General features: G+C 49.8%; 1 protein-coding gene across 1 annotated transcript in view; it reads right to left on the reverse strand.

Annotated features, from left to right (window-relative positions):
* The window catches only part of agrn (agrin), a gene marked incomplete at its 5' end in the record, with an annotated part of 200,835 nt that overhangs the window by 11,936 nt on the left and 164,473 nt on the right, over positions 1 to 24,426 (reverse strand). The window contains 13 exon segments of the mRNA XM_080853360.1: positions 1,267 to 1,378; positions 1,526 to 1,690; positions 1,828 to 1,918; positions 4,423 to 4,557; positions 6,839 to 7,068; positions 7,766 to 7,981; positions 8,261 to 8,453; positions 9,770 to 10,150; positions 10,347 to 10,466; positions 11,364 to 11,478; positions 14,062 to 14,189; positions 17,362 to 17,487; positions 19,599 to 20,003. Coding sequence (XP_080709486.1) covers positions 1,267 to 1,378; positions 1,526 to 1,690; positions 1,828 to 1,918; positions 4,423 to 4,557; positions 6,839 to 7,068; positions 7,766 to 7,981; positions 8,261 to 8,453; positions 9,770 to 10,150; positions 10,347 to 10,466; positions 11,364 to 11,478; positions 14,062 to 14,189; positions 17,362 to 17,487; positions 19,599 to 20,003 — 2,417 coding nt within the window.

Consider the following 24,426-nt stretch of genomic DNA (forward strand, 5'->3'; position numbering starts at 1 on the left):
CTCGCTTACCCTGCCTTCCACTCTTCTCACCCTCGACCTTTTTTAATACGATTTTCTGCCGCCTTAACTGAAACTAAATTAGCTTCACTAGCAAGCGATGAGAAAAACAAAGTTGAACCGTGTCATATGAGGGGAGTTAAGTGGGTATGCTCCTGTGTACTCGGTTCTAATCACAAATGAATTCAGTCTAATGCAATTATAAGACTTCAAAGGATCATACCTCCTTTGGTTGGATCTGTTTGTGTTTTCATGGGGGGAAAAAGCCCGGCTTTCTTTTCGGTCAGCTCTGGAACTCACCCCCCATCTCCCTGATGGTCTGTCTTCTTTGTTTCCTATCTTGAAACCCATTTCCTGGTCCCCAGCTTATCCCATCCCTACTTCTTATCCTACTTTGCCCCTCACTTTCCTCTATTCACTTAGGTTACCTCAGCCTTTCCTTATGGGCTCAGACTGCCATTCCCTGAGTGTCATTGTCTGAGTGTCTACCCCCACCAGTGTCTTGCCCTGTTTGTTCACCCTTTTGTACAGTTTTATCTTGATTACTGCGTTTGTTCTGTCTATTTGTCTGCTTCGTCAGTCTATTTTCAGCTCTTCTCTTTTTTATTCTATTCCTCTTCTTTGTCTGATTACTTAGTATTAATTAGTAATACTAAACAGGAGGATATATTATTATATGATAAGACAGTGTGGGGCTGAGCAAATGGATGCAATTCCAAGCACTGTGTACCCAGCAGCCAGACCAAACAGCATACATGAACATACCATGAACATACTGCACCAAAGCACGGACAAGAGGAGCACATAGCCATAGGAAACAAGAGGCATTCCAAAAGACCTTTCCACCTTCCAAACATGCAAGGCATTGCTTAGCACTGCACCATCCATTTCCTTCATCCACAGCCATAGAAGCTCATGATTTTTTTTTTCTGGTGCCAACCAAAAAAAAAAAAACCTGTCCAGAATGCAACGCTGGCTCCACATTTAGAAGTTCATTAAAGGACCTAGGGAGGATGGTTTCAACCTCTGGGCGTGTTATGCTGTGTAAGCACTGATATATATCTATATATTAGCTTCTGTGCACTGAGTCATCACATTGCGTCATTAAGCTCTCACACGGAGGAGAAATATGGAGCCAAGGGTTGCCCTGGAGATGAGCCGTGCACAATAGCACACGCTATGCATGAGCGACACCCATGCACACACCCACATGGACACACACACACACACACACACACTCATACTCCTGCGCTCGGAGAGCTGGCATACCGGTGACTCTCCTTTGACCGGATCCTTGCCGTTGGTGTTGATCTCGCCCTTGCGGTTTGCCCGCTCAAGGTTTACTGTGTTCCAGACGTTCAATTTGATCTTTTCTTTGCTCCTGTAAATATTACACACAAACAAAAACAAACACACACATGAAATAAACAGTCCACATAAAAAGCCAGTTGCAGGTAGAAACTTTTACCATGGCAATTTCAATGCACAATCCTAATCTCACGGGTTTCAGCATCTCAATTTCACTTACCTGATAACTGCTGGTCCCTTGCCCAGATCATATCTGAACTCAAGGATGCCATCGTTCAAAGAGAGCGAAATGAAATCCCCTTTTCCGTCCGTCTTCTGGCCATTGTACAAGATCATGCCATTGGAGTCATTGGCCATGAGGACCACGGTCATGCTGACCTTTTGACTATGAAGAGAGCAATAGATGTGTCAGCTGAATACTACAAAAGCGGGACAGAGTATGGACCTTCATACTAACACAATCATTGTGACTCATAGTCCTAGTGGTACAATAGCCTGACTGAATCATTCTTCTTAGCTCACCGAAGGTCATGTCCATAGAGATGAAGGCCCTTCAGTACCAGGTAGGAGTCTCCAGTGAAGGCAGGAATGTAAGCGCCTTTGCGATCAGACACTGCAGATACACCAACACACAAACGGACACAAAAAAGTAAGCACTGGAGATAAGCCACATTCAAAGTAGAACACAAACACCATATTTCACCAGCTTGTCCATCATCACACCACAGTACTGCAAGAGAGCGAACTGGCTATGGCTTCAGAGCCGGAGATTAAAGGGCCCGGTGCTTCCTTGATAACATGTGCACACACACACGCATGCACACACACACACACACACACACACACACACACACACACACACACACACACACACACACACAACACACACACACAGAGACACACACACACACAGACACACAAACATTTACACACAAAGCCCACCCCCGCACAATAACCTGGTGCTAAGCAAAAACTGCTCGCTTTTTCTGTGGTAATTACGCTGGATTAGCACATGCTTATTCAGGGGTGGGATGGGAGACAGAGATTATGAAGCCAATTAGCTATTGCTAAAATGGGGCTGCTGACAACTGCACAAAGCAGCAGGAAAAGAGAACGAAAGCAAGAAAAAGGGGGAAAAAGAAAAGAATGAGCGAGCTGCTGGAAAGAAAAGAAATGAAAGAAAGACAATCGGTAGACACAACAAGGAAGGCAGCAGTCAGAGCCTGGCGAGACGGCTGTCTGTCGGAACTGAGCCCAGTGCAGTGAAGGGAGAGTGAATCATGGCTGCCCCCCTCCGCTGCACCGAGCGCATTAGCGCAGCTCCCTCGGCTGGGGCCTGGGCTCGGGCCTTACTCTTTGATCCAGCAGCTCCACCGCTGTGCCGGGGTAGGCTAAGGCTCATGCTCCAGCTCCGGCGCTGACAGACGGGGAGGGACCCAACTTATTAGTGCCATTTCTCTTGCCTCATCCCCCCCCTCCTCCTCAGTCAGTGGGAATAAGAGACTGGAGTAGACTGATGAGGGGTGACAAAGAGGAGGGACCGTGTGCCCGTACAGTACCTGCGGTCAACCTCTCCGCTCATTCAACACTCCATCTGGCTAGCAGCTTTCTCTAGCTCTACCTGACTCTCGCCCTCTTTCTTTCTTTCCCTCCCTCCCTCTCTGCCTCTCTCTTTCCCTCTCTCACCCTCTCTCCTGAACACTCTCGGCTGAGTGAAATCTCATTAATCATGATGTGCAGCTGACTGATGCGATTACTCATCTCATTGATTTAATAGAGGAAAAAATACACTCCACTGCAATGGTTGCTCCCTGGTCATTGATTCGGTTTCACCTCCATTTATTTTAATCACTTGGTAATGGAGACTTGCTTGGTCAAGGGGCTAGTCGCCTGGCTCTGTTCTGTTCCACTGCCTTTTACTGGCGAGGTGTGAGAAGTAGGAGATTTTACGTATGTCTGCATGTGTACTTGTGAGCAAAAGCACACAGCCTGTTTAAGCGCGTCTTCATCTACAGCTGTCAGTCTATATCTAAATTAGAACACAATGTCTGCATCTCAGAACTTCATAATTCATGGCTACCAGAAAAGAAGCGATAATGATACTCATTATCGCACTGCTCTGAGCTAATCTGCATTGAGATCTGTCTGTATAGAATTCTATTCAAATGGCAGTTAAGCCTATTTCTTCCTTATAACAACTGAAGGCATCAGTTTTTTTATGTTCTCATGCATTTAATCATTTTTTTGTTCTTACGTCCTAATTATATTTATCAAACTTCATGTTCGTGTCTTGTTGTCTGTCTTGCACCAATCTATCACCTCATGACAAATCTACCTCTTTCTTTCTTCATGTTAAATAAATACACATACTCAAAATGTATTACCAGGCAAGCATTCTGGCATCTGAAAATCTATGACAATTTCAACCATCCAAGGGCACAGGGACACACACAGAGAGAAGAATACAACACAAAAGGCAGAGAGCTTATGGAGAAAAAAGCCTTGTATGATGGCTTCAAACACGGCTCGGATGCTACACTCTTCCTCCCCAGCTGTGGCCTGGAACCCCCCCACCCCTCCTTCCACCACTGCAGCAGCTACCTGCCGACTAACAACTGCATCAGCAGGGCCTCAACCCGCGGCTCAGCCACAAAATCTCTGCCAGTCAGCTGCCAGGCCCCTCAGGCCACCACAGTGTTTGGTATTCCAGTTTAAGTTCGAAATGTAGCATCGCTGCGGCGACAACAGTAGAGGAGGAGGGAGGGAGAAACATTGCGGCTGCATCTCGACTATCTGTAAGGAGCTGAAGCGGGACCAGATAAACACCTCTCGTTCTCTCTCTCTTATCTCTTGACGCGGCACCCTGGTGGAGCGCTCGTTCTAAGCGGAACCGTTCCACTCATCACGGTAGTTAAAACAAACTTTCTGCTGTTCACTCTTTCGCTTGTTGTGTTTCATATGTGCAAATATTTTAATTCACAAGGAGGACAAAAACTGTTCTAAACATGGCTGAGCATTACAAAGGACTTACAAAGGACTGCTTCAAAACCTACATTTAAATACCTACTTTTTGGATACAGTTTATTGAAATAATTAATGGTTCGGAGGCAGACGTACCTTTATCACAGTGCTTGCCTTCACGGCCCATCGGACATTCGCATTTGTAGCCGCCCTCGGGCAGCACCTGGCACTGGGAGGACCGGTGGCATTTGTTGGGGTCACAAGGGTTATGGGCATCAGCACAGGTCGGGCCTGCAGAGAGGAGGAGGGGAGGAACGAGGTAAACAAAACAAAGAGGGAGGTGGTGTGGAAAGAGAAACAGAACCTGTGAATAAGATACCATTATACATATAACCCTGGCATTATCAAAACCTTTGCAGGCTTTTCTGGAACCTTCTTTTTTTATCATTTCTTCTTTGTGTGGGGGCAAGGATTTATTCTGTAATGGAGGTCATTTTCTAATAGGATTTAGAATTATTACAACTCCAGATTAGGGACTGGAGGAGAGCAGAGTGCCACGAGCAGCCGAGAGCTGAAATTGGTCCTGGACGGCGGCGCTGGATCAGGCCCGGATTCATCCGAATTTCTCCTATCATTAAGGAGAGGGAAGCTGGCTGCAGGCTAAAGAGGGGGAGGGGGGGGGGGTGTTGAGGCTGCGGTAATGAAAGCCCCCCGCTGAGTACTGAAGGCTCGGCTTCAGTTTGCCTCTGCCACTGTATGAGACAGCCAACATGTCCATCTCACAGCGACAGAGAGATAAGGAGAGAAAAGAGAGAGAGGGAGAGAGAGGGGGGGGGGGGGGGTGGGAGAGAGAGAGAGGGAGGGAGAAAAGGGAATGGGTAGATAAAATAAGAGCGTCACAGATAGACTGACAAAAAGAGAGAGAGAGAGAGAGAGAGAGAGGAGTGAGAAATAGAGTGAGTGGGACAAGAGACAGTGAATAAGAGAGAGTTTGAAGAAAGCCGCAGAAAATACACACAGCCCACCATCACAGAGCCACGCTCCTCTTACATGAAAGCCTCATTCTCCACATTCATCCCTTCAGTGAAGCACTCAGCCTGCGCTCCTGCCTCCAACACAAGCGCTATTTCCACTCCTCTCTCTCTCTCTCTCTCTCTCTCTCTCTCCCTCTCTCTAACACAACTCATTTTCCAATGCGGTTACCCAAACTCGCTACACAATCATTAATGGCGCCATTCAACAAACTCGAGGAATGGTGAGGCAATGAGGGAAAAACATTATTTCTAGATGAGAAAACATCAACTGCCCACACACCACAGTGTGAAGAAACTAATATCTCGGAGACAGATTATATCTGCAGGACGAAACAGTCCCTGCTCTGTATTCTCCTCCAGGAACTTTTCTTCTTTCTTTCTCTTTCCTTCATCCCGCCCTTTTTAGCATGATTCACTTTGGCTGAGCTCTGTGTGTGTGTGGGTCTTTGTAAAGACGAGGGAAAAGCTTCAGTGAGTCGCAGTGGCGCACACGTCTGAGTGTGTGTGTTTTGCCTTTGTATTAAAAGAGAAATCCGCCACACAGTCTTTCTATAAGGCTCTCGTTAGCACCGAGGCAGTGGAGCGGGGCTGCCGGGGGAGGTGGGTGGCAGGCGGAAGGGGCTGCGGGCAAGCAGGCGGGCAGAGGGCAGGGGCCAGGGAGCGAGTCGTTACCACACCACTAGAGCAGCTCAGATGCCACAATTAAGGAGAGTCTCGCCTGCAGACCAATTACATACACACACACACACACACATGCCGGGCAGGCCCAAGGCATCTGGGAGAGAGCTGGCTGCCGGTGCTAATAGCCAACCACCAGCATCGCTCTCGCCCAGAGTGAGTGGGAGGACACAGTGTTGCTGGTGGAGGTTGAAAATGCCATGTGTGTCTCTCGAGACATTAAACTAAATACGAATTGGAGGGGAAATACTGAAAAAAAGAAAACATCTGCGCAAATTCATAAAAAAAAAAAAACTGTGACCTCAAAGACCTCAAAGCACACACACAGTATTGTTGCCCACTTGGCTGTTTGGGTGAGCTCATTGCCCTAGCAAAGAGAAGCACAGAGAAAGATGCGCACTTGTGCTTGCCAACAGGCCTGCATTATTCCCATATCCTACAGTAGGACAAGCTCTGGGTCACTAATTACTGTACGAGTGCTGCCTCTGCTTCCAATCCCACTGCTCTCCGCCGTCGTTAATTAGAGCTCTCTGCTCTTGTAATTAAAAATCACGACCAGTACAGAATGCACAAGACCTGAGCTGGATTTTAAAACATCTATGAAATATTTTTCATTTAAGAGGACCAGTCACGAGGGAATGCGATTAAAATGATCTTCGTGTTGAACTGAGCGAGACGTGCTGAGGGAGGGCATTTTCTTTTATCAGACGAGCGAAAAACTGTTTCTTACCAACTGCACCGCTCCACACTGCATTGGCCTGATTTTGCCTTTCCTCTGAATCCTCCCCTTTGGGGTATACTCATAAAAAAAAACGGCAAAAAAGAGATCCTGTACCAAGCAGTGGGGGAGATAAACTGACCTGAGAAGCCGTTGACACACTTGCAGTGGAACATCTCGGCTTCCTTGGCCTGGCAGATGGCGCCGTTCTTGCAGGGGTTGGGCTGACACGGGTTGTTACCGCACTCGCCCACCCCGGTGCCGTACAGCACGTTGCCGCCCTTCTCCCGGAGGTTGTACACCATGTTGTTGACGTCCAGCATGCGGACACAGCCGACCAGGCCGTTGGAGATCGACGTGCGCTCCCTCACACTGAGAGAGAGAGGAGAGAGAACGTGAGCGAGAGAGAGGGAGGGAGGGAGGGAGAAAGAGAGGCACCGGTTTGTTAACCAAACAATCGCCACAGTCCACAGTAGCAGTCAACACAGTTATGCCTGCGATTCACTGAACTGTATTTACATGTGAATCACTTCATTTCTTTTGATTAACCATTTGAAGAAAGTCCGTACACCCTCTGAAAGGCCTGGTGTCGTTTAATGGCACCTCTGATTGACGCCGATTATCTTGCTCAGACTTTTGTCTGTTTCCATTAAGTCTTATTACGGAAAATGTCTTCCAGCCACCTTTTGAGTTGAGGCAGAGTGCAGACAGGTGACATATTTTATGATTCAGCTCACTCCCCCAATCACGCCTAATTTGAGTGGCTGACATTATCTTCTGGCGGTGGCTGGCGGCTGAGGAGATAGCAGAGCTCGTTGACACGTGCACAGACACACACGCGCACGCGAATGCAAGACCCAGACGAAGCAAATACACACGCATACCCTAAAGTACTACAAAGTGAACACGCACTAAAATACAAACACACACACACACACACACACACACACACACACTCACACACACACACACACAAGCACATACACACACAAACACACACACACACACACACACACACACACACACACACACACACATACACAAACACACACACACACAGGCTTCTTACTCTTGTGCCATCTCCTCTGGTGTGCCCCCGATGAACAGGTCCGTGTCAAGGTTGAGGCCATCGGTGCCTGGCGGGCTCTGTCCCTCGACGAGGGGCTCGCTGTCCACGCTCAGCATGGCGTTGCGCCGTGTACGAGTCACCACCAGCTGGTGCCAGCGGCCAGGCATGACCAGCACCTTACTGACCACCGTGGCGGTGCCAGAGCCTGTGTTGAACCTGTGAGAGAACCAGAGGATGGGTGTAACGGGTTATCAGTGCAACGTCATGTGGAGAAATATAGAAGTCTTCTGTAGAAGACCTGTGGAGAAGTGGTTCATGAAACGGACAGAATGATAGCGAAAGAGAGAAAAAGGGAAAGAGCCACAGGGGTAGAGAGAGGGGCAAAAACAGGAGCTCTGCTAGAATTCATAGCCATCTGCCAAACAACAACAGCTGTCTCCCAGCTAAAGGAGTGCTAGTTGCTAAGATATCTCTGGGCGCTTGTCTGTGACCCACCTGAGCTCCACTTTGCCGTTCACCAGCGCCAGGGACAGGAAGTCCTTCTTGTCGACCTGGCTGTTGAACAGCAGGATGCCCGTCATCTCCGAGGCCCGGAACTCCATGGCGATGCGCACGGTGTGGTACGCCCTCATGGTGGGGAAGGCCAAGTAGGACTTGCCTCCGAAGGCTGGTATGTAGTACTTGATCACTGTGGGAGACAGGGCGTAGGGAAAGGCTAAAGCATTACATAAACACATCTCACAGATCTATTCACTCCACGCTCAAAAAGGGCTCTGATTGTAAAATAACTGAAGGGATTTGGGGAGCATATCACAAATACTGTTTATGTACCGCTCTGCAGAAGGGTCTCAGAAGGGAAGTGTGTGTGAGTGAGCGAGTGAGGGAGTGAGTATGCGTATGCGTGTGTGTTTTCCTGAGTGATTGAGTCTGTGCCTGTGTGTCAGAGACTAAACTGTGTGAAATTCATAAATATATGTATTACTCAACAGAAAATGCCTCAGCAGACTTGTGTGCATGTGTGTACGAGATGGTGTGAGTGAATGTGTGTGTGTGTGTGTGTGTGTGTGTGTGTGTGTGTGCAATCAAACTGTGTGTAAATTGGGCACCACAGGGGCATTCAGACAATGATTGGCTCACATCTCCTTGATTGCGGCATAGTCTCTTTGGACTGATCGCACTCCTAGCATTTCTCCTTTCCTTTGCCTGCTCTCTTTCTCTCCCTCCGCCGGCATCCACGGGTGTCTCCCCGGCCTCCGGTGAATGGTCCCTGATGAAGCCCCCACTCTCCCCTATACTTCTTTTAATGTCCTCATTGATCAGGGGGAGGGTTGCAGGGCTCCAGTTGAGCCTTCAATTAGACACTATTTTCCCCCTCCTCACGCTGAGAGACTTCTTTGCTGGCTAATATTCATCAAAGTAATTAGTGTCAATTATAATTCGACGCAGCTGCAAGAGGTAGCTTCTCATCTGAGGCACGGTGAGGAGAGGAAAAAAAGAAAGAAAGAAAGAGACAAGAAAACGGACAGAAAATGGGATTCCAGCAAAAACGCCAGGGTGTCTTTTCAGAGGCGTGTGTTGTTTTTCAATAACTCGCTGAAGGGATGCGTGATGCCGTGTATCGTGCCGAAGTAGGGGATATATAGGATTTGTTGTCAGTGTGTAACATTGGCATTTGTATTCACTGATTTCTCCCAAACAGCCGTAAAGAGTGAAGTGTTTGTAAACCATGAGCAATAGCATGGAAGGGGGGGGAGCGTGGGTTTTTTTTACCCGGGAGGGATTGTGCTGTGGGGCTTTAGAAAGCATTAGCTCTCTGGAAAGGTAATCCACTGAGATTTACAGCCACACTTCTCCACTGTGTCTCAGAGACAGCTAGGGCAAACGAAATAAGAGAGAAAGAGGAGGAGGCAAGAGACAAGGAGTAAGAGAGAGAGAGAGAGAGGGAGAAAAAGAGAGGGAGAATAAGAGACAAAGTGCGAGATGCCCTGAGATGCTTTTCCTCACCTTTCTCACAGACGGCCCCTCCACGGCCGGCGGGGCAGATACAGGTGAAGTCATTGCCGTCGTCCTCGCACGTGCCACCGTGCCAGCAGGGCTGGGAGTCGCAGGCTTTCTGGGGTTTGGCGTGTGACACAGGCCTGGTGCGCAGGAGCGTGGTCTTGGTGGTGGCGGGGGCTGGAGGAGCAGTGGTGGCCAGGCGCTGGGTGATGACCTTAGGGGCCGCTGTGGTGACTCGGCGGCCAGGGTAGGGGCGTCGGGTGGCGGGTAGGGGCCGTGTTGTGAAGCCGACAGAGGGGGGCATCATGGTGGTGGTGGTGGTGGTGGGTGTGGTCGCGGCGGCAACAGTGGTCGTGGTGGTGGTGAAGTAGGGCAGAGTTGAGAGGCCTGATGGATGGAGGGAAACAGAGAAAAACGAGAGAGAGGAAGAGAGAGAGAGAACAAACGAGGAAAATGAGTGCTGAAATGCTTGTTAATACACCACATTTGCGCTTTCAAAAAATGTCCGGCTGCGCTCATTTCACGGATGGAAAAACAGCGCTCACGTCCATTAGCCTGGCACCGGAGATGAATGCCGGATTACCGTAATTTGAGAAGCTGATGTTGTCCTCCTCTGGCTTCTTGACCACGATGCCAGGCTCGCGTGCTGCCTTCAGCTGCTTCAGCAGGGCCCCCTCGATGTCCTCCACCCTGAACCTGGTGTCTGCCACACACACAAACACACATCATCACATTAACAATCCCCCGCCACACAATCCCCACACATCAAAGGAGCCCCCCCCCCCCCCATCCCCAGAACGATGCAGTCATAAACCGAACAAGGCCAAAACCGTCTGTCTCAGACTATGGGGAGTGCTTGTCCTCTGCAAACGTGCGTTGGAGGAGCCCTGCGTTTGGAGCGTTCGGAGAAGCTCTCCCTCGGCCTCTGCAGATGGGCCTGTTACAGGGCAGCCCCCAGACGGGCTTTATGACAGCCGCTCTCGGGCTGAAATAAAAGACGCTGAATGGAGCCAATAAAAGGCGACTGCTGCAAGAGGTTTTTATTCGCCATTCAGCCGAGAGTTAATGGCACACAGAGGGATGGTGCCGAAATGTGGCGGCTGAGCTAAGGAAAAGTGCCAACCACACATCTCTACCCACCCACACTACCAACCCCCCCCCCCCCCCCCCACTCACACACACACATATGCAAAGACAAAGCCCAGTTAAACAAGCTTTCACTCTGACGCGCCCCCACAGTAAAGCAGAAGCACAGGGAAGTGCTAGCCTTGTTCTTCACTTTTAAGGCTGCTGATTTGAATAATGACTCTATGATGAAATGTAATTATGTCCCATCTAAAATGTAAATGGAAGCCAAACTATGTAGATGATGGATATGAAACACTGCTTTCATGTTATATAACTCAGCTCTTTATATTTTCCCTCTAGAACAGAACAGACTCTAGCGGCGAGCAGTCTTGTTATGTTATAGGCTGCTGGCGTGTCCCCATATCATGTGATATAACTCAATAGTGCTTCATATTGTCCCTCTGTAATAGCTGAGTGTATAACTAACCTATGGCAACCATATGAGGGTAAACAGTCTGGAATGTCCCCATACCTGGGTCAAAGTGAGCCTCAATGAAGGCCAAGATGGAGTTGCTGGGGGCCAGGTTTTGCACCCGCACGCTCTTGAAGTCCTTCTGCACCTCGGACTTTCGGAACAACTCGTTGAGCTGTGATGGGCAGAGGGGGGAGGGGGGGAGGAGGGAGAGACAGTAAGACAAACAGTGAGACAATAAGTTTGGTGTGGCGCTCTAGTTAAGGACACGTTTATCCCTCACGGAAGAACGGGCACCGCCCGAGAGGAGGGTGGAATCCCACCGGGCTGCCGTGCGCAAATTGACATTTTAGAGAGGCGCACAAGTAATTACAGGAACACAGTTTCCAAAGCAGCCGTAAATGTCAGATTGCCATGACATTCTTCCACGAGCAGTCTAGATTCCAAGGGAGCATTCGGTGTATATTTCCCCCTAAACATGTTTGTGTGTGTCTCTGTATTTCATTGGAGGTGTATGTGTGAGCAGTGAGTGCTTGTTTTTGTGTGTGTGTGTGTGTGTGTGTGTGTGCGTGTGTGTATTTGTGTGTGTAGAAACATGTGCTCTTCCAGGCCTGCTTGCCAAAAAAGCCAGAGTCACTGAGTCACTACTGGAACTAATCAAGAGGAGGCACACATGCAAGGTTCAGAGTGAAGCATGTCATTTGCACCAAACAAAACTCCCCGCCTCCTAGCGCACCAGCACACCACTCTTCACAGCCGCGGTGGTCACGACTGAGGGAAAAGACTAGTGGCCCGTCTTTTTAGTTCATGTTCAATCAAATGGCACACCCCCCCTATAGCCAACCTCGAGTGTGCTTCAATGAGCATGCCTTTTTGTTAGATTTCACCCCCTGGGGGGCCTCTTTTTCAATAAGTCAGCCTAGCAGGGTGGTGGTGGTGGCTGGCAAAGAGGGGGGGGGGGGGGGGGGGGGGGGGGGGGGGGCGGTAGAGAGAGAGAAAGACACCCTTATCCCCTGCCTCCTCACCCAGGAAAAGTACTTAAGATTAAGGGTAGAGAGCGGGAAACGAAAATGAAAAAAAGGGACAATAAAAAAATCACACACACACACACACACACACACACACACACACACACACACACATATACACACACACACACACACACACACAGACACACATATAATTTTGAAAGGATAATAGGTTTTTGCCTCTTGGCTGCGCCTTTGCACACTCACACCACGGGGACCCCTGCTGGGCAGAGCGAGAAGGGCAGAACGCAGGAGCCAAACACAATCACTTCCACTCCCCCCCGCCCCCCCCCCCCCCCCCCCCCCCCTCCAAACACACACCACCACCACCTCTCCCTCAGCACCAGCATCCTCCGCATGCCTGCCAGCATTATTAGAAAGCTGAGCCCGAGCTACAGTACACCCCAACGGGCACACTGACCCAGAAACCAGCCCTTCCTCTGGCACTATTTACACACAGTCTAGCGAGCACGGCCTGGGGGGTGCAGGGACGGAAAAGGACAAAGAGAGGACAAAATGAGAGGAGACAATGGATTGAAGAAATGATGGAGAGGAAAAAAGAGATGGACCGAGAGAGAGAAAGATTTAAAGGCTCAGAGTGGAGACAGGGAGGGGAAGGGAAGGAGCGAAAAGGTTGGAGATAAGAAAAAGTGTGACAAAGAAAGGGAAGAGGGAGCGAGAGATGGACGGATGGAGTGGGATGGGAAGCGAGGGGTGGGCTGGGGGTGGGGGGGTAACTTTGCTATCTGGTGATACATGGCTAGCTGCAGTCGGGTTCAGAGGCTCTGGATAAGAACTCGCCGGAGGCCTCTGGCACCGTTTCCACGGCTGGCCCCATGCCTCGCCTGACCCCGTTCCCTCTCGATGGTGACAGCGTCGTTGGCAGCCACGGTTAAGCGAGGGGGTCTCTGGGTTCGGTCTGCCCGCTCCTCTAGAGATGGGCCCCGCTGACACACACACTCACACCTCCACACACACAGAAACCCCACACCCCCACCCGCAGAAAGGGCTTATTACAGACTCACTCCACGCGCGGCGCGTCTCGCCTCAAATCTCGGTCACCACACCACTCTTACATTAGAGTGCTATGTGGGTCTCATTAACACTTTGCCCTTGGGTTCGCAGACAGGGAAATGCGAGTGCCAAAAACGCGGTGTGCACTCAAAATAGAGGAGAAGAGAATGAACGGGGGGGAAATATGTGCCAACTTCATTCTGCATATTCTCAAAACAACAAAGAATGTACAGGTATTAGCATAAATAAATTGTTGGCTTTGAGGTTATCTAGTACTGACTTATTCCATTTGTTACTAATGAGAACCACTGTGCAGAATGAGGGCGACCAATGATGTTCTCGACGGGGGCCCAATCAAAGGCCTGAAAGGCCAGTGTCCTGCAGGCAGCAACTCCCAGCAGGCTTTGCTTCTTCTTATTCAGCTAATTAATTACCTGGCTTGATTCAAGCCATTAGCTAATCAGCTAAATCAGCATGGTTAGAACGAATGTCCGCAGGACAGAGGCCCCATGTGAACCAGCACGATTTATGGGGGAGGAAAAATCATATTACTTCAAATTATATACCTATCTATCTTTTTTTGTTGTCAATAGCAAGTCAGAACCAATTTGAGATATGTTATATTTGTATATATCCATTCATAAAGGGAGAGAGGAATTATTTGTATGAGGGTGTTTTTGTGTGGGTATACATGTCTAGGAATGACTCAAACTCACAGCACTCTCAATGCTTCTGGCTGTTTCCCCGAACAGCTCCGACTTGGGGTCCTCCATCTCGGGTGTGTAGAACACTTCCTGGCCTTCCACCTGGTCCAGATGCAGGAACCCGTTGAACCTCATGGTGGCTGCGCGGGGAAAAACAAATCTTTTTTATCCTGCAGTCATGTGACACTCTCACATTCACATTTATACATTTTAAGAACACGCACACATAAAAACTGTACACACATACACACACACACACACACACACACAAAACACCCTGCTCAGAACATCATTCAGAAAGTGGGAGAGTTAAAGTGGTGGCAGTTGTGTAGTTAGTGATGGAGCCAGTGTGGTGTTATTGTTAGCCAGGGTTGGTGGTGGTGGTGGTGGTGTGTGTGGTAGGGCAGGAGGAAGGGCAGGGGTAGGGCTTCTCTGTGGTGGAGGTGGAAGAACAGCACAGAGGAGGTGTGTGTGTGGTGGTGGTGGTGGTGGTGGTGGTGTTTGGGCAGGTGGGGGAGGGTGGGGGGAGCACATGGACGAGAGTGAGGAATGGGCTGGAGTTTACCAGACCGGGGCTCTTCCCAAGAGCTAACAGAGGCCTGGGGGACTGAGTAGAAAGAAATCCGTTAGCAGACATCAGGCATGTCATAACAAACATACACTCACATGACGCACAGACGCACATGCTCACGGCACAGATACACACAGTTTTATACAAGCGAGTAACACAAGCAGACGACACATTAGAGCAAATTAAAAGGCCCTCTTTCAAGTCACTAGGCTCTGTTTCACTGAGCTGATTTTATGCTAGTCATCTCTTAAGGTTATTGCAGCCATTTCTTACAATTTGCACTGGCAGTTATAAGGGCAATAGAGAGAAAGAGACAGAGAGAAAGAGAGCTGAAGAAAGGGGGGGGGGGTCGGGGGTTGGTGTCAGTGAAGCAAATAAAGCAAAAAAAAACAGCAAGGGAGACAAGGAGAGGGCAAATCTGAACTCGGCAATTGTGAGTGATGGCAGCTCGCATATAAATAATAAATTAAGGAAGCCGGGTAGGCACGGTGTGGAGCGGCTAGCCGTGGTGTGGTGGAGAGGAGAGCGAGACGCCCGCTGCTGATGCTGGGTTTCACGCGCCTCATAATCAGCCGAACAAATTGCCCAAATCAATCACGGCGCTCCGCTCGGCTGCAACTGGGAAGAGCACTTGTATGATTATCGTGAAAGATAGCCGTAATTGTCTCCTAATTCTGGGTACCGGTGACTGACAGGGACTGGTTAAAATTGCATGATAAGGCCCCCCCACCCTTTTTCGTCACCCAGACACACATCACACACTTCATATCTGATGGAACTTTAAAAAGAAGCAAATATGGGGTGCCGGGGGCGGAGGGGAAGAGGGGTGGGAAAGGAAAAAGAGTGGGAAAAAAAGAAAGGAAGGAGTTTGAACCGATCAAATTGTAAATCAGAGACATGTGAGGATAGACATTCCCACAGGCAACCATGCCTGTGAATGGGGCTGGGGTGGAGGGGTGACTCTACTAGCTTAAATGAAAATGCTAAATTCGCTGCCAGTCACTCAGGCTTCATTCACACAATAGGCCACCCATTAAATACTGGTTATACTGGAAGTCTGTCTTTATCTTATTCTGCTTGCTACTAGCATGTCACTGACTGACTGAAATTAAAATGTCACATTTAGGAGGGGAAATTAACCGCAAGAGAATTTGATCTTTTGAAAAGGCTCATATTGTCACATCCAGGCACCCTCTGGAGTGACAAAGGAAGTGCTGACTGCTAACTTTACTACAGTGTGACAATATCCCGAACAACTCAAACATAATTTTCTGAAGAATGTAACAAAAAGCTAATTGAGAGTATCATAGCCTCTCACTCTGCTGCACGTTAATCCCTCAGTGTTCAAAGTACCACTGGAAAAGGTGTTTTATTTTGGGGGAATAGTGCTAGCTTCCCCAAAAGTCTTTGCAGAGCACATTACAGCTCAAAGAGAAAGGTTTATGTTTTATAATAACTGTAAATCGACAGGGCTCTTTGCAAGTTGCTAGGCACCCAGGAGAGTAAACTAAAAGGGCCATAATTTCCCCCACCTCTTAGACAGACATCTTGAGATGCAGCACCTTGTTCTTTAAGAGCGGCCGGTGACTTAATGCCGTCAACCAATACCAAACAAACTGGACATTAGCGCCTTTGCCCTGGAGCGGCTGTGACACATCATCAATAGGGGGCCGCAAACGGCAGCGAACCCTGTGATGGATATGTGGAGCGACGCTAACACTTGACCTGTCGTTTTCTATTCCGGCTAGAGAGAAACATCTGCCACCTCTTTGTTGGCGTGAAACATATTGATTATTTCCCATTGACTTTAATTCCTACCCTTGATAAAGAGAGAGAGAGAGAGAGAGAGAGAGAGAGAGAGAGAGAGAGAGAGAGAGGGAGAGATAGAGAGAGAGAGAGAGAGAGAGAGAGAGAGATAGAGAGAGAGAGACAAAAAACAGATGGGGACGTGAGGAGGAAGGGATAGTGGGAGAGAAGAAAGAGGGAAAGAGGGGATAAGAGTAAGAGAGCGAGAGAGAGAGATAGAGAGAGAGAGAGAGAGAGAGAGAGAGAGAGAGAGAGAGAGAGAGAGAGAGAGAGAGAGAGAGAAGGTGATCTGTAGTCTGTAAATGCATAGTACATAAGCTGCTAGCCAGTCTATCTAAAGCAGCCGTGGCCAAACATGCACTCTCTGCTTTCCTTTCTCCCCAGAACCCAGGTGATTCACTGAGGCTGGATGGGAGCCCAGAGGGAGGCTCAGTGTTTATGTGCATTTGCCTCACTGTGGTTTTTCACCAACACCACCCCCCTGGAACTCTAATGGAGGTCCAAAAACAAACAAACAATAGCTGGGAGTGGGAAGAGATGGGTGGGGGGGCTTTCTCTATGCTTTCCCAGCTGACTGGGGCTATTATGCTGGCTTGTTCTCTTGTATTAGGTATCAAAGCTTCTTGTAAGTGTGTGTGTGTGTGTGTGTGTGTGTGTGTGTGTGTGTGTGTGTGTGTGTGTGTGTGTGTGTGTGTGTGTGTAAGAATATGTGTGTCTGGGTGTGCGTGTGTCTTTAAAATTGTATACTGTATGTACATGTATGTATGTATGTGTATTGCGGCATGCGTATGTTCATGTTTGAGATTTGAGTAAGACACACAAGTGAGAGGGCACTAATTCTGTATATGTGTGTGTGTGTGTGTGTGTGTATGTCCACATGGTGTGGAGTGAGCGTGTGTGGCAGAGCATGCTGCTGAGGAGCCAGGGGTACTTACAGGGGCAGTTAGAGCCCTCGGGGCTGCTGGCTGCGGTCCTGCTGTCGGGGCAGCAACCAAAGGGGGTGTTGTCGCAGGACGAGCGCTCCTCCGGCGGGGGCATGGTGGTCACCGCTGCTGTGGGGTCTGACAGAGGCAGGGAGGGAAGAGAGCGAGATCTTCACCAGGTTCCCCACACAACAACAACCCTCACAGGGCCAATGGCCAATGTCCCTGCACCAGCTTTCTTTTTACATAGTCTGTCCATCGTCTGTATTCTCTCTTGCCTTAAATCACTTGATCTCTCCAACAGTAATTGTTTCTCCCTACTGAGTGATGTGCCGGACTTGCGAGCCATGGATGGTTTGATTCATGGATGGGATTGTGGGCGGCAGAGATGGGGGAAAAATGGCCGACACCTGTTCGTGTTATCTGCCACAGACGGAAGACCTGTCTACTGGAGATTGCTGGGTGAGCAGTACCATCGATTCTTTATTTTTTTCTTTCTCTTTTTATTTCTGAGGAGAGGGCCGCTATAAACATGTGGAGGGTTTTAAATTGAGAATCTGGGTTTTATTGATTAGGAACCGCAATCTTTGGCTTTTCGTTTCAGTGAATCTCTGTTATCATTATCATGTCCAAACACTCACCGTGTATTGCTGCATCTCTAAGCCCTTTCCCTTCTCCCTGCGGTCTCTCTCTCACTCTCACTCTTTCAATTTTCTTTTTTTTTGGGGGGGGGGGGGTGTGTTTGTGTGTGTGAGAGCGTGTGCTATAGCCTTTCCCTTTTTAAAAGTCCAGCAAGCTGGTGGCTGTGTGAGATTAGGACAGATCGTTGAGAAAACAGCTCCCGCCCGTTAAGCCAGTCGTAAACACATCAGAGGCCAACTTCAAGGACTCTCTGACCATGAGAGAACTGGCAAGCGCCGAGTGCTAGAAAATGACTGTTGGCTGAGATGACGCAGAGGTGCATCTCCTGTGCATCTGTCCCACTCCCCTACCCCGCCCACAAACCCTGCACCCCTAAACCCCTCCGCACTGGCTCAGATTAACGAGCAAAGGTTCTGCATGTGACGTTCCTGTAGCAGTCTGCCACGAGACTCAATTGTTCCCTCTGGACTGGGAATGGAGGCTGAGGTGGGGCAGGGTGGGGGAGTCAGGGGGGGCCATAGCGATCAAACAGCCTCCCCCCGATCCCCCTCCCCACAGGACACCGGGTCTCCTTGGACAGCGGGACACGTGTGCTGCGCATCAAGAAAAGAGCCGGTCGGCCGCTGACACAAGTATAAATCTGAGCGGAAGAGTCGGTGGCAGGGCCTTGCTCTGTTCCATCAATTCTGGCAGTTGAACCGTGCTATTAGCTGCCAACGCAGGTCAGAGAGCAATAGCACGCTAAAGAAGGACTGATTGAAAATGGTGGGTGCTGTGTGGGACTGCCTGTATGAATGTGAACGTTCATGTGTACTTGTGTGTGTGTTTGAATATATATATATATATATATATATATATTTGTGTGTGTGTGTGTGTGTGTGTGTGTGTGTGTGTGTGTGTGTGTGTGTGTGTGTGCGTTAGTGAGTGTGTCAGTGTGTGCTTATGTGCATGGGAGTGTGCGTATGTGTTTGTGTTTGTGTGCTTTTGTGTAGAAGTGTGCTTTCCTCACTGGACACAGAAAGCAGAAAAAAAGCAGAAAAAAAAGACAAGCGAGCAGTGGGGATTTGGCCAGGGAGACAAATCAACAGACCTTCAGACAAAGCCTGTAATTTGGGACAGTATCCTGCATCTAAATGGGGCCTAGCGTCGCTCAGGGATGCTGTCCTCGTACGGAGTGTGCTGAGCAAAACACCCGCCTCTAAGACAGCAGGCTGAGCTGCCAACACAGCCTGCATTGCAAATCCCTTACCCTGCCATAGTACACCTCCAGTGCGGTATTACCATATTACATTAAGCTTTGTTTGGGATGAACTGAATAATAATTAAATTATAGAAACTTGAGGTCACATGTCAGAGACAAAACAGGTTCATTGAAATGCAAACATATAAATATAACAACAGCAGGAATAGTGTGTTTTTGAAGTCACCTTCCCTTGTGGTTTTGAAAGGCTAGATAAAAATGAAATGTAAAAACATTATTTTCAGCTATACATTTGTACACAGAAGTCTCCCTTTGACTTCATCTCAACTTGACAGGCTGAAAGTATATGGGTGTGAAGAGGGTTTGTGGGAAATGTAGTGAACTGTGAATGGGGCGAAAAATTTACCGACTGGATCCGCCTCTCCGCTTGCCTCCTCTGTAGCGGCGCTGCCATCGTCCTCATCGTCGCCGCTGGACTGCCCGCTGCCTGACTCTTCGAAGATCAGCGCTTTTGCGCGGATGGTGGTGCTGGGGGCACTGTCGTCTGAGGATGGGGTGGTGGAGTGGGCAGGCTGGAGGTGGGTGGTGGTAGGGCGGTGGGTGGTAAAGCCGGCTGTGGTGCCCACTGTCTCGTCGGGTCTGGGGGGCGGCAGGGCTTCGACGATGCTGCCCGGCGCAGATGGCGAGGTGGCGGTGACAGCATTGGTGGTGGTGGTGGTAACGTCATGGCGCGGCGGGGTGACCTTGGCGTGGGCGGTGGGAGGGGTGGTAGGGGTGGGGGTGGATCTGTCGATCACCTCTGGGATGAGTTCTGGACGGGAAGGAGGGGAGGGAGAGCAAGCAATGGAGGATGTGTAAGCAAAGATGAAAATGTCCACCCCCAACCCCACCCTCCCACAGTAGATATCTCCCCTGAATCCTTCCTGTCTCTCTACCTCTACCTTCCCCCCCAAGCCTCCCTCCCCTCCTTTTCTCTAATACCCCCAGTTTTTTTTCTGGTCTGAAATACAGCTTTATGCTCAGCATGTCTCCCTGAAGGGCTCCCTAATCCTTAACACTATCCTGAACGCTAGAAAGATTAGCATCGGCTCATCAGCACAGAAAACATCGGGCCTGGGCTCACTCCCATCTCACATCTCACGTGTCGCTCGTCTTGCTAAGGGGCTCATTTGAGGCGAACACCTGCACACCTGCGGCACTGACGCTCCTAGCTGGATAACCTTATTTTAGACTCCAGCCAGGCCAAGCTAATCATGCACCGGTTATGCTTTTTAATGAGACGGGTGATGTAAGCGGGGAAAAAACCTTTTAGAAACGGTCCAGTTTCGAAACACACAAATACAGAAATGCCAGGGAAGATAAGTGTGTGGGAAGAACTAATAATAATCTGTGGTCACAGTCCAGGTGTGCATTCAAGAGGCGTGAAAAGTAAAGAAGCTTGTGTGTGTGAGTGTTTGGCTGGTGTGTGAATGTGTTATGAGAGTGTGTGAGAGTGCGTGCTCGGGCACTGAGAGTTCGAGTGTGTATCTGCAGAATTATGAATTATATATCCGTATTCAAATGCTGCCTCCTGTAGGGAGGCTTTAATCACAGGCAGACAGAGCCCGCAGTGATGAATGATTGATATAAATGGGGCAGAAGAGGGAGGCTTTAGCTGCGGCTTCAAAGATAGCTCGGCTCCGCTCCCCTCAGCTTGGCTCGGCTCAGCGCAGCGCTGCGCGGGCACAGACTCCGATGTGAGCTGCAGCCCGGGCTCAAGCTCGGCTCTTCAGAGCCTCGTCTGAATCCGTTTGCCCCTCCACCGCTGTGGCAAGGGCAGCACTAGCTACACCACCAGCAGCAGCAGCAGCCTTGTCAACACCACCCCAAACCCCCCTTCACCAACTACTCCTACTCCAGCCTCTGGAGACGGCGCCATTAGGTATGCAAGGGCTTCGCTGTCAGGGACAAACACACAAATACGATGGAGGCAGCGAGAAATAGGACAATAACTCCACCTGAAAGAGGAGGAGAGGTGGTGGTGGTGGTGGGCAACAAACAACGGCTATTATATGACAATGTGTGCAAGCGTCCGTGACGAAATTGCCACTTCTGATTTTTTTTTTCTCCATTCGTTCTCTCTCCCGAGGGGCTGGGTCGTGTAACGAGGAGCCCTCGTGACTCGCTTGGGCTGTGATAACAGTTAAGTGTGGGTATTTTTAATTGCACACTAGTCATCGAGCCTCTGATCAGCCATTATCCTGTGAGGTGTGAAATTCGATACCTTACAGAAAAAGCTAAATTTATCACCAATCAGAAGGGGGGGGCTTGAAGGAACTGAAGAGGAAAGGAACCAGAGACAAAGAGAAAGAAAGAAAAAGAGAGGGATAGAAAGAATAAAAGAGCAGCTCAGCCCAGGAGTGCATAGATGCTATCATGGTGTGTTGTGGAGCACACTGAGTTTCTCCTTGGCTACACCTGTCACTCAGGAGCCAAGTGTTGCATTGACACCCAGGGAGAGAAAGAAAGACTAGGAGAAAGATGGAGGGATAAACAAAAAAGAGAAAAAAGAGAGTGAGTTGGGTGATAGAAAGAGAGAGAGAGAAAGAGAGATAGAGAGAGAGAGAGAGAGAGAGAGAGAGAGAGAGCGATAGAGAGAAGGGTGCCCTCCTACCCCTCCTGAAAACTGAGTCCTGTGACAAGCGGATAAAAAAAAAGATGTGGAGGAGACAACCGGAGGCGCAGAGAGCGGGGTGGAAGCTCGCCTTAATCAGGTTTAACGCTCCATTTGATTTTCCAAGAGCCAAGCTGCAACACTGAGGAGCGAGCGAGGGGAGCAAGAAAAAATAAAAAAGGCTTTGGAGAAAGAGAAAGAGCAAAAGAAATCATTGTCATCTTCGCTTGCCTAGACTGTGTAGTTATCTTTGAAAGGCAGTTATTAAGATGGCTTTCTTGTCTGTTTCACACATTCTAAGGTGGGAGGACGAGAGAAAGGAAAGGAGAGACAGAGAGAGAGAGAAGGAGAGAGGGGGAATGCGGAGGGAGAGGGAGTGAGATGTTGGGGGGAGAGAGAGATAGAGAAAGGTAGAAAGAAAGTAAGAGAGGGGTGAACGAGGAAGAGAAAAATGGGGGAAGCCAGAGAGAATAGGAGAGGGAGTGAGGAGGGAGACAGAGAGAGAGGTGGAAGGAGAGAGAAAGTTAGATGGAAAGAGAGAGAGAGAGATGAACAAGGGAAAGAAAAATGGGGGGAAGGGGCAGGAGAAAGGAGAGACAGAACTCTGGCTACGGCTGCTGCATAAGCCTGCTCCTGCCATATGCTGCTGTGTTGGCTGCCAATTTGCCACAAACATACAGGTGACGACACCATATGGGAGAGCTGGTAAGTGCCAAGTCCTGGACCCTGGCCCGTGCCAAAAGTTTCTCGCTTGCTCGAGCACCTGAGAGTATTCCCTTGCGTCTCATAAACGATGTGCTCCCACACAACTGATCACTCAATCAGCTGCTGCAGCGGACAGAGTTGCCACGCCACACACAGAGCAGCTATCAAACACACTCACACACAGAAAAATACACGGCTTTCAGACATGCCCATACCCATAAGCACACACACACCCACAAATAAACACACTGATGGATGGATTACAATGCCTCATGACAACCGTATAAAAAAATAAGGTATTGGCAATGTCGTCTTACCTATTAGCTGTAACACACACAGACACATACACATGCGCGCACGCACGCACGCATGCAGACTAACACACACTCTCTATTCCCCATAACTTTCCAGAAATTCACACACCAACACATCCACACACAGTCACTATATCCCTTGGAACTATTTTAATTCCTCCATAAGTGTGTGTGTGTGTGTGTGAGTTGTACAGAATGAGCGTACAAGCGAGCAGGAAGAGGGTGGGGGGTGGGATGAGATCAGCGGGAGGCTGTGGGGAGGCAGGCGTCTGCTAATTCCCACCCAGTCACACGTGAAATGAGCTTGTGATCTAACCCCAACCTGCGGGCTGAGGAGCAGTCGGTGCCCGCCGCGCCGGAGCGCGTCCTCAGGAAGAAATTAATAAAACGCCACTGCGCTGTCACCGACTCGAGCCCAACCCCCTCCCATCCCCCGCCACAACTCCAACCACCACCGCCTCATCCTCCACCCGCCCCTTACAGCAGGCACAGGCAGAGGGAAAGCTCCAGGGGAGGCTGCCACTCTGTTCCACGGCTCACGGAGACACAAAAAGCCAGGCGATGAGTGAGTGAGGGTGGGCAGAGCCAGTGCTGGGCTGGGCTGGGCTGGGCTGGGCGAGGCATTACATGCGAGGCACGCAGCCAGCCATCAGCAGGTTACAGACAGACAATCTCTACTTAATTTTCAATAATAACTACAGCTGGGCGGGATACGGCGGGGGATAATCACAACGCGATGAGCCGCCATTACAATTGGTGGCGTGCACCGCCAGCATCAGAGACGCTATCATCTCTTTTTTATTAAGTGCTGATGCCCCTCTGATGTTGGAGCCAACGTGGGTCCACACACACACACACGCTGAAACACACACACATGCACAGAGGAACAAAAGAGCTGTTTGAGATTCCACAGCTCAAGAACCTTCACATCGTTTGACCTATTTCAGATCTGTCAACCGACAAAAGCGGCTTGGCATGGAGGAGGAATGTATGTATGTGTAAGAGTGTGTCTGTGTGTGTGTGTGTGTGTGTGTGTGTGTGTGTGTGTGTGTGTGTGGCAGGGAGGGGCGTAGCAGGAGCTGCCATTTTAACTTGGCAGGCGGCACGCGAGCCAGCGAGACCCGAGGCGTGTGGCACCTGCTGCTGGCCCCGCGCCAACCCCTGTTCGCAGCTGGCAGCGGCTGCCGCCAGTCCTGCCCGCCTCACGGCTCATCTCCACCGCGCCCACTCCTTCTTCTGGCACCGGAGCTCCGCACGTGCGCCCGAACATGAAAGCCCTGACCCTGGCCTCTCTCCCAGCCTCTCAGCCTCCCTTATGCCCAGCGCAGGCAAGACCGAGAGAGAGAGATGGAGGCGAGTGGGGGGGGGGGGGGGGGGGGGGGGGATGACAGCAGGTAGAGACATCCATACCTTCCCCCCACCTCTTCATCTCCCCGCCAGCAGCCAGTGTTTTGCACCTAGCTTCACAGCTCCACGTTGGAGCGCTCAAACTAAATCCTGCGCTGGGGATTGATGGGTTCCCCATTGAGCAGCCCAGCTCTGCTTTACTCCCCCCCATCCAC

Source organism: Sprattus sprattus, assembly GCF_963457725.1.
Source record: "Sprattus sprattus genome assembly, chromosome: 16".
In the NCBI taxonomy this organism is placed as follows: domain Eukaryota; kingdom Metazoa; phylum Chordata; class Actinopteri; order Clupeiformes; family Clupeidae; genus Sprattus; species Sprattus sprattus.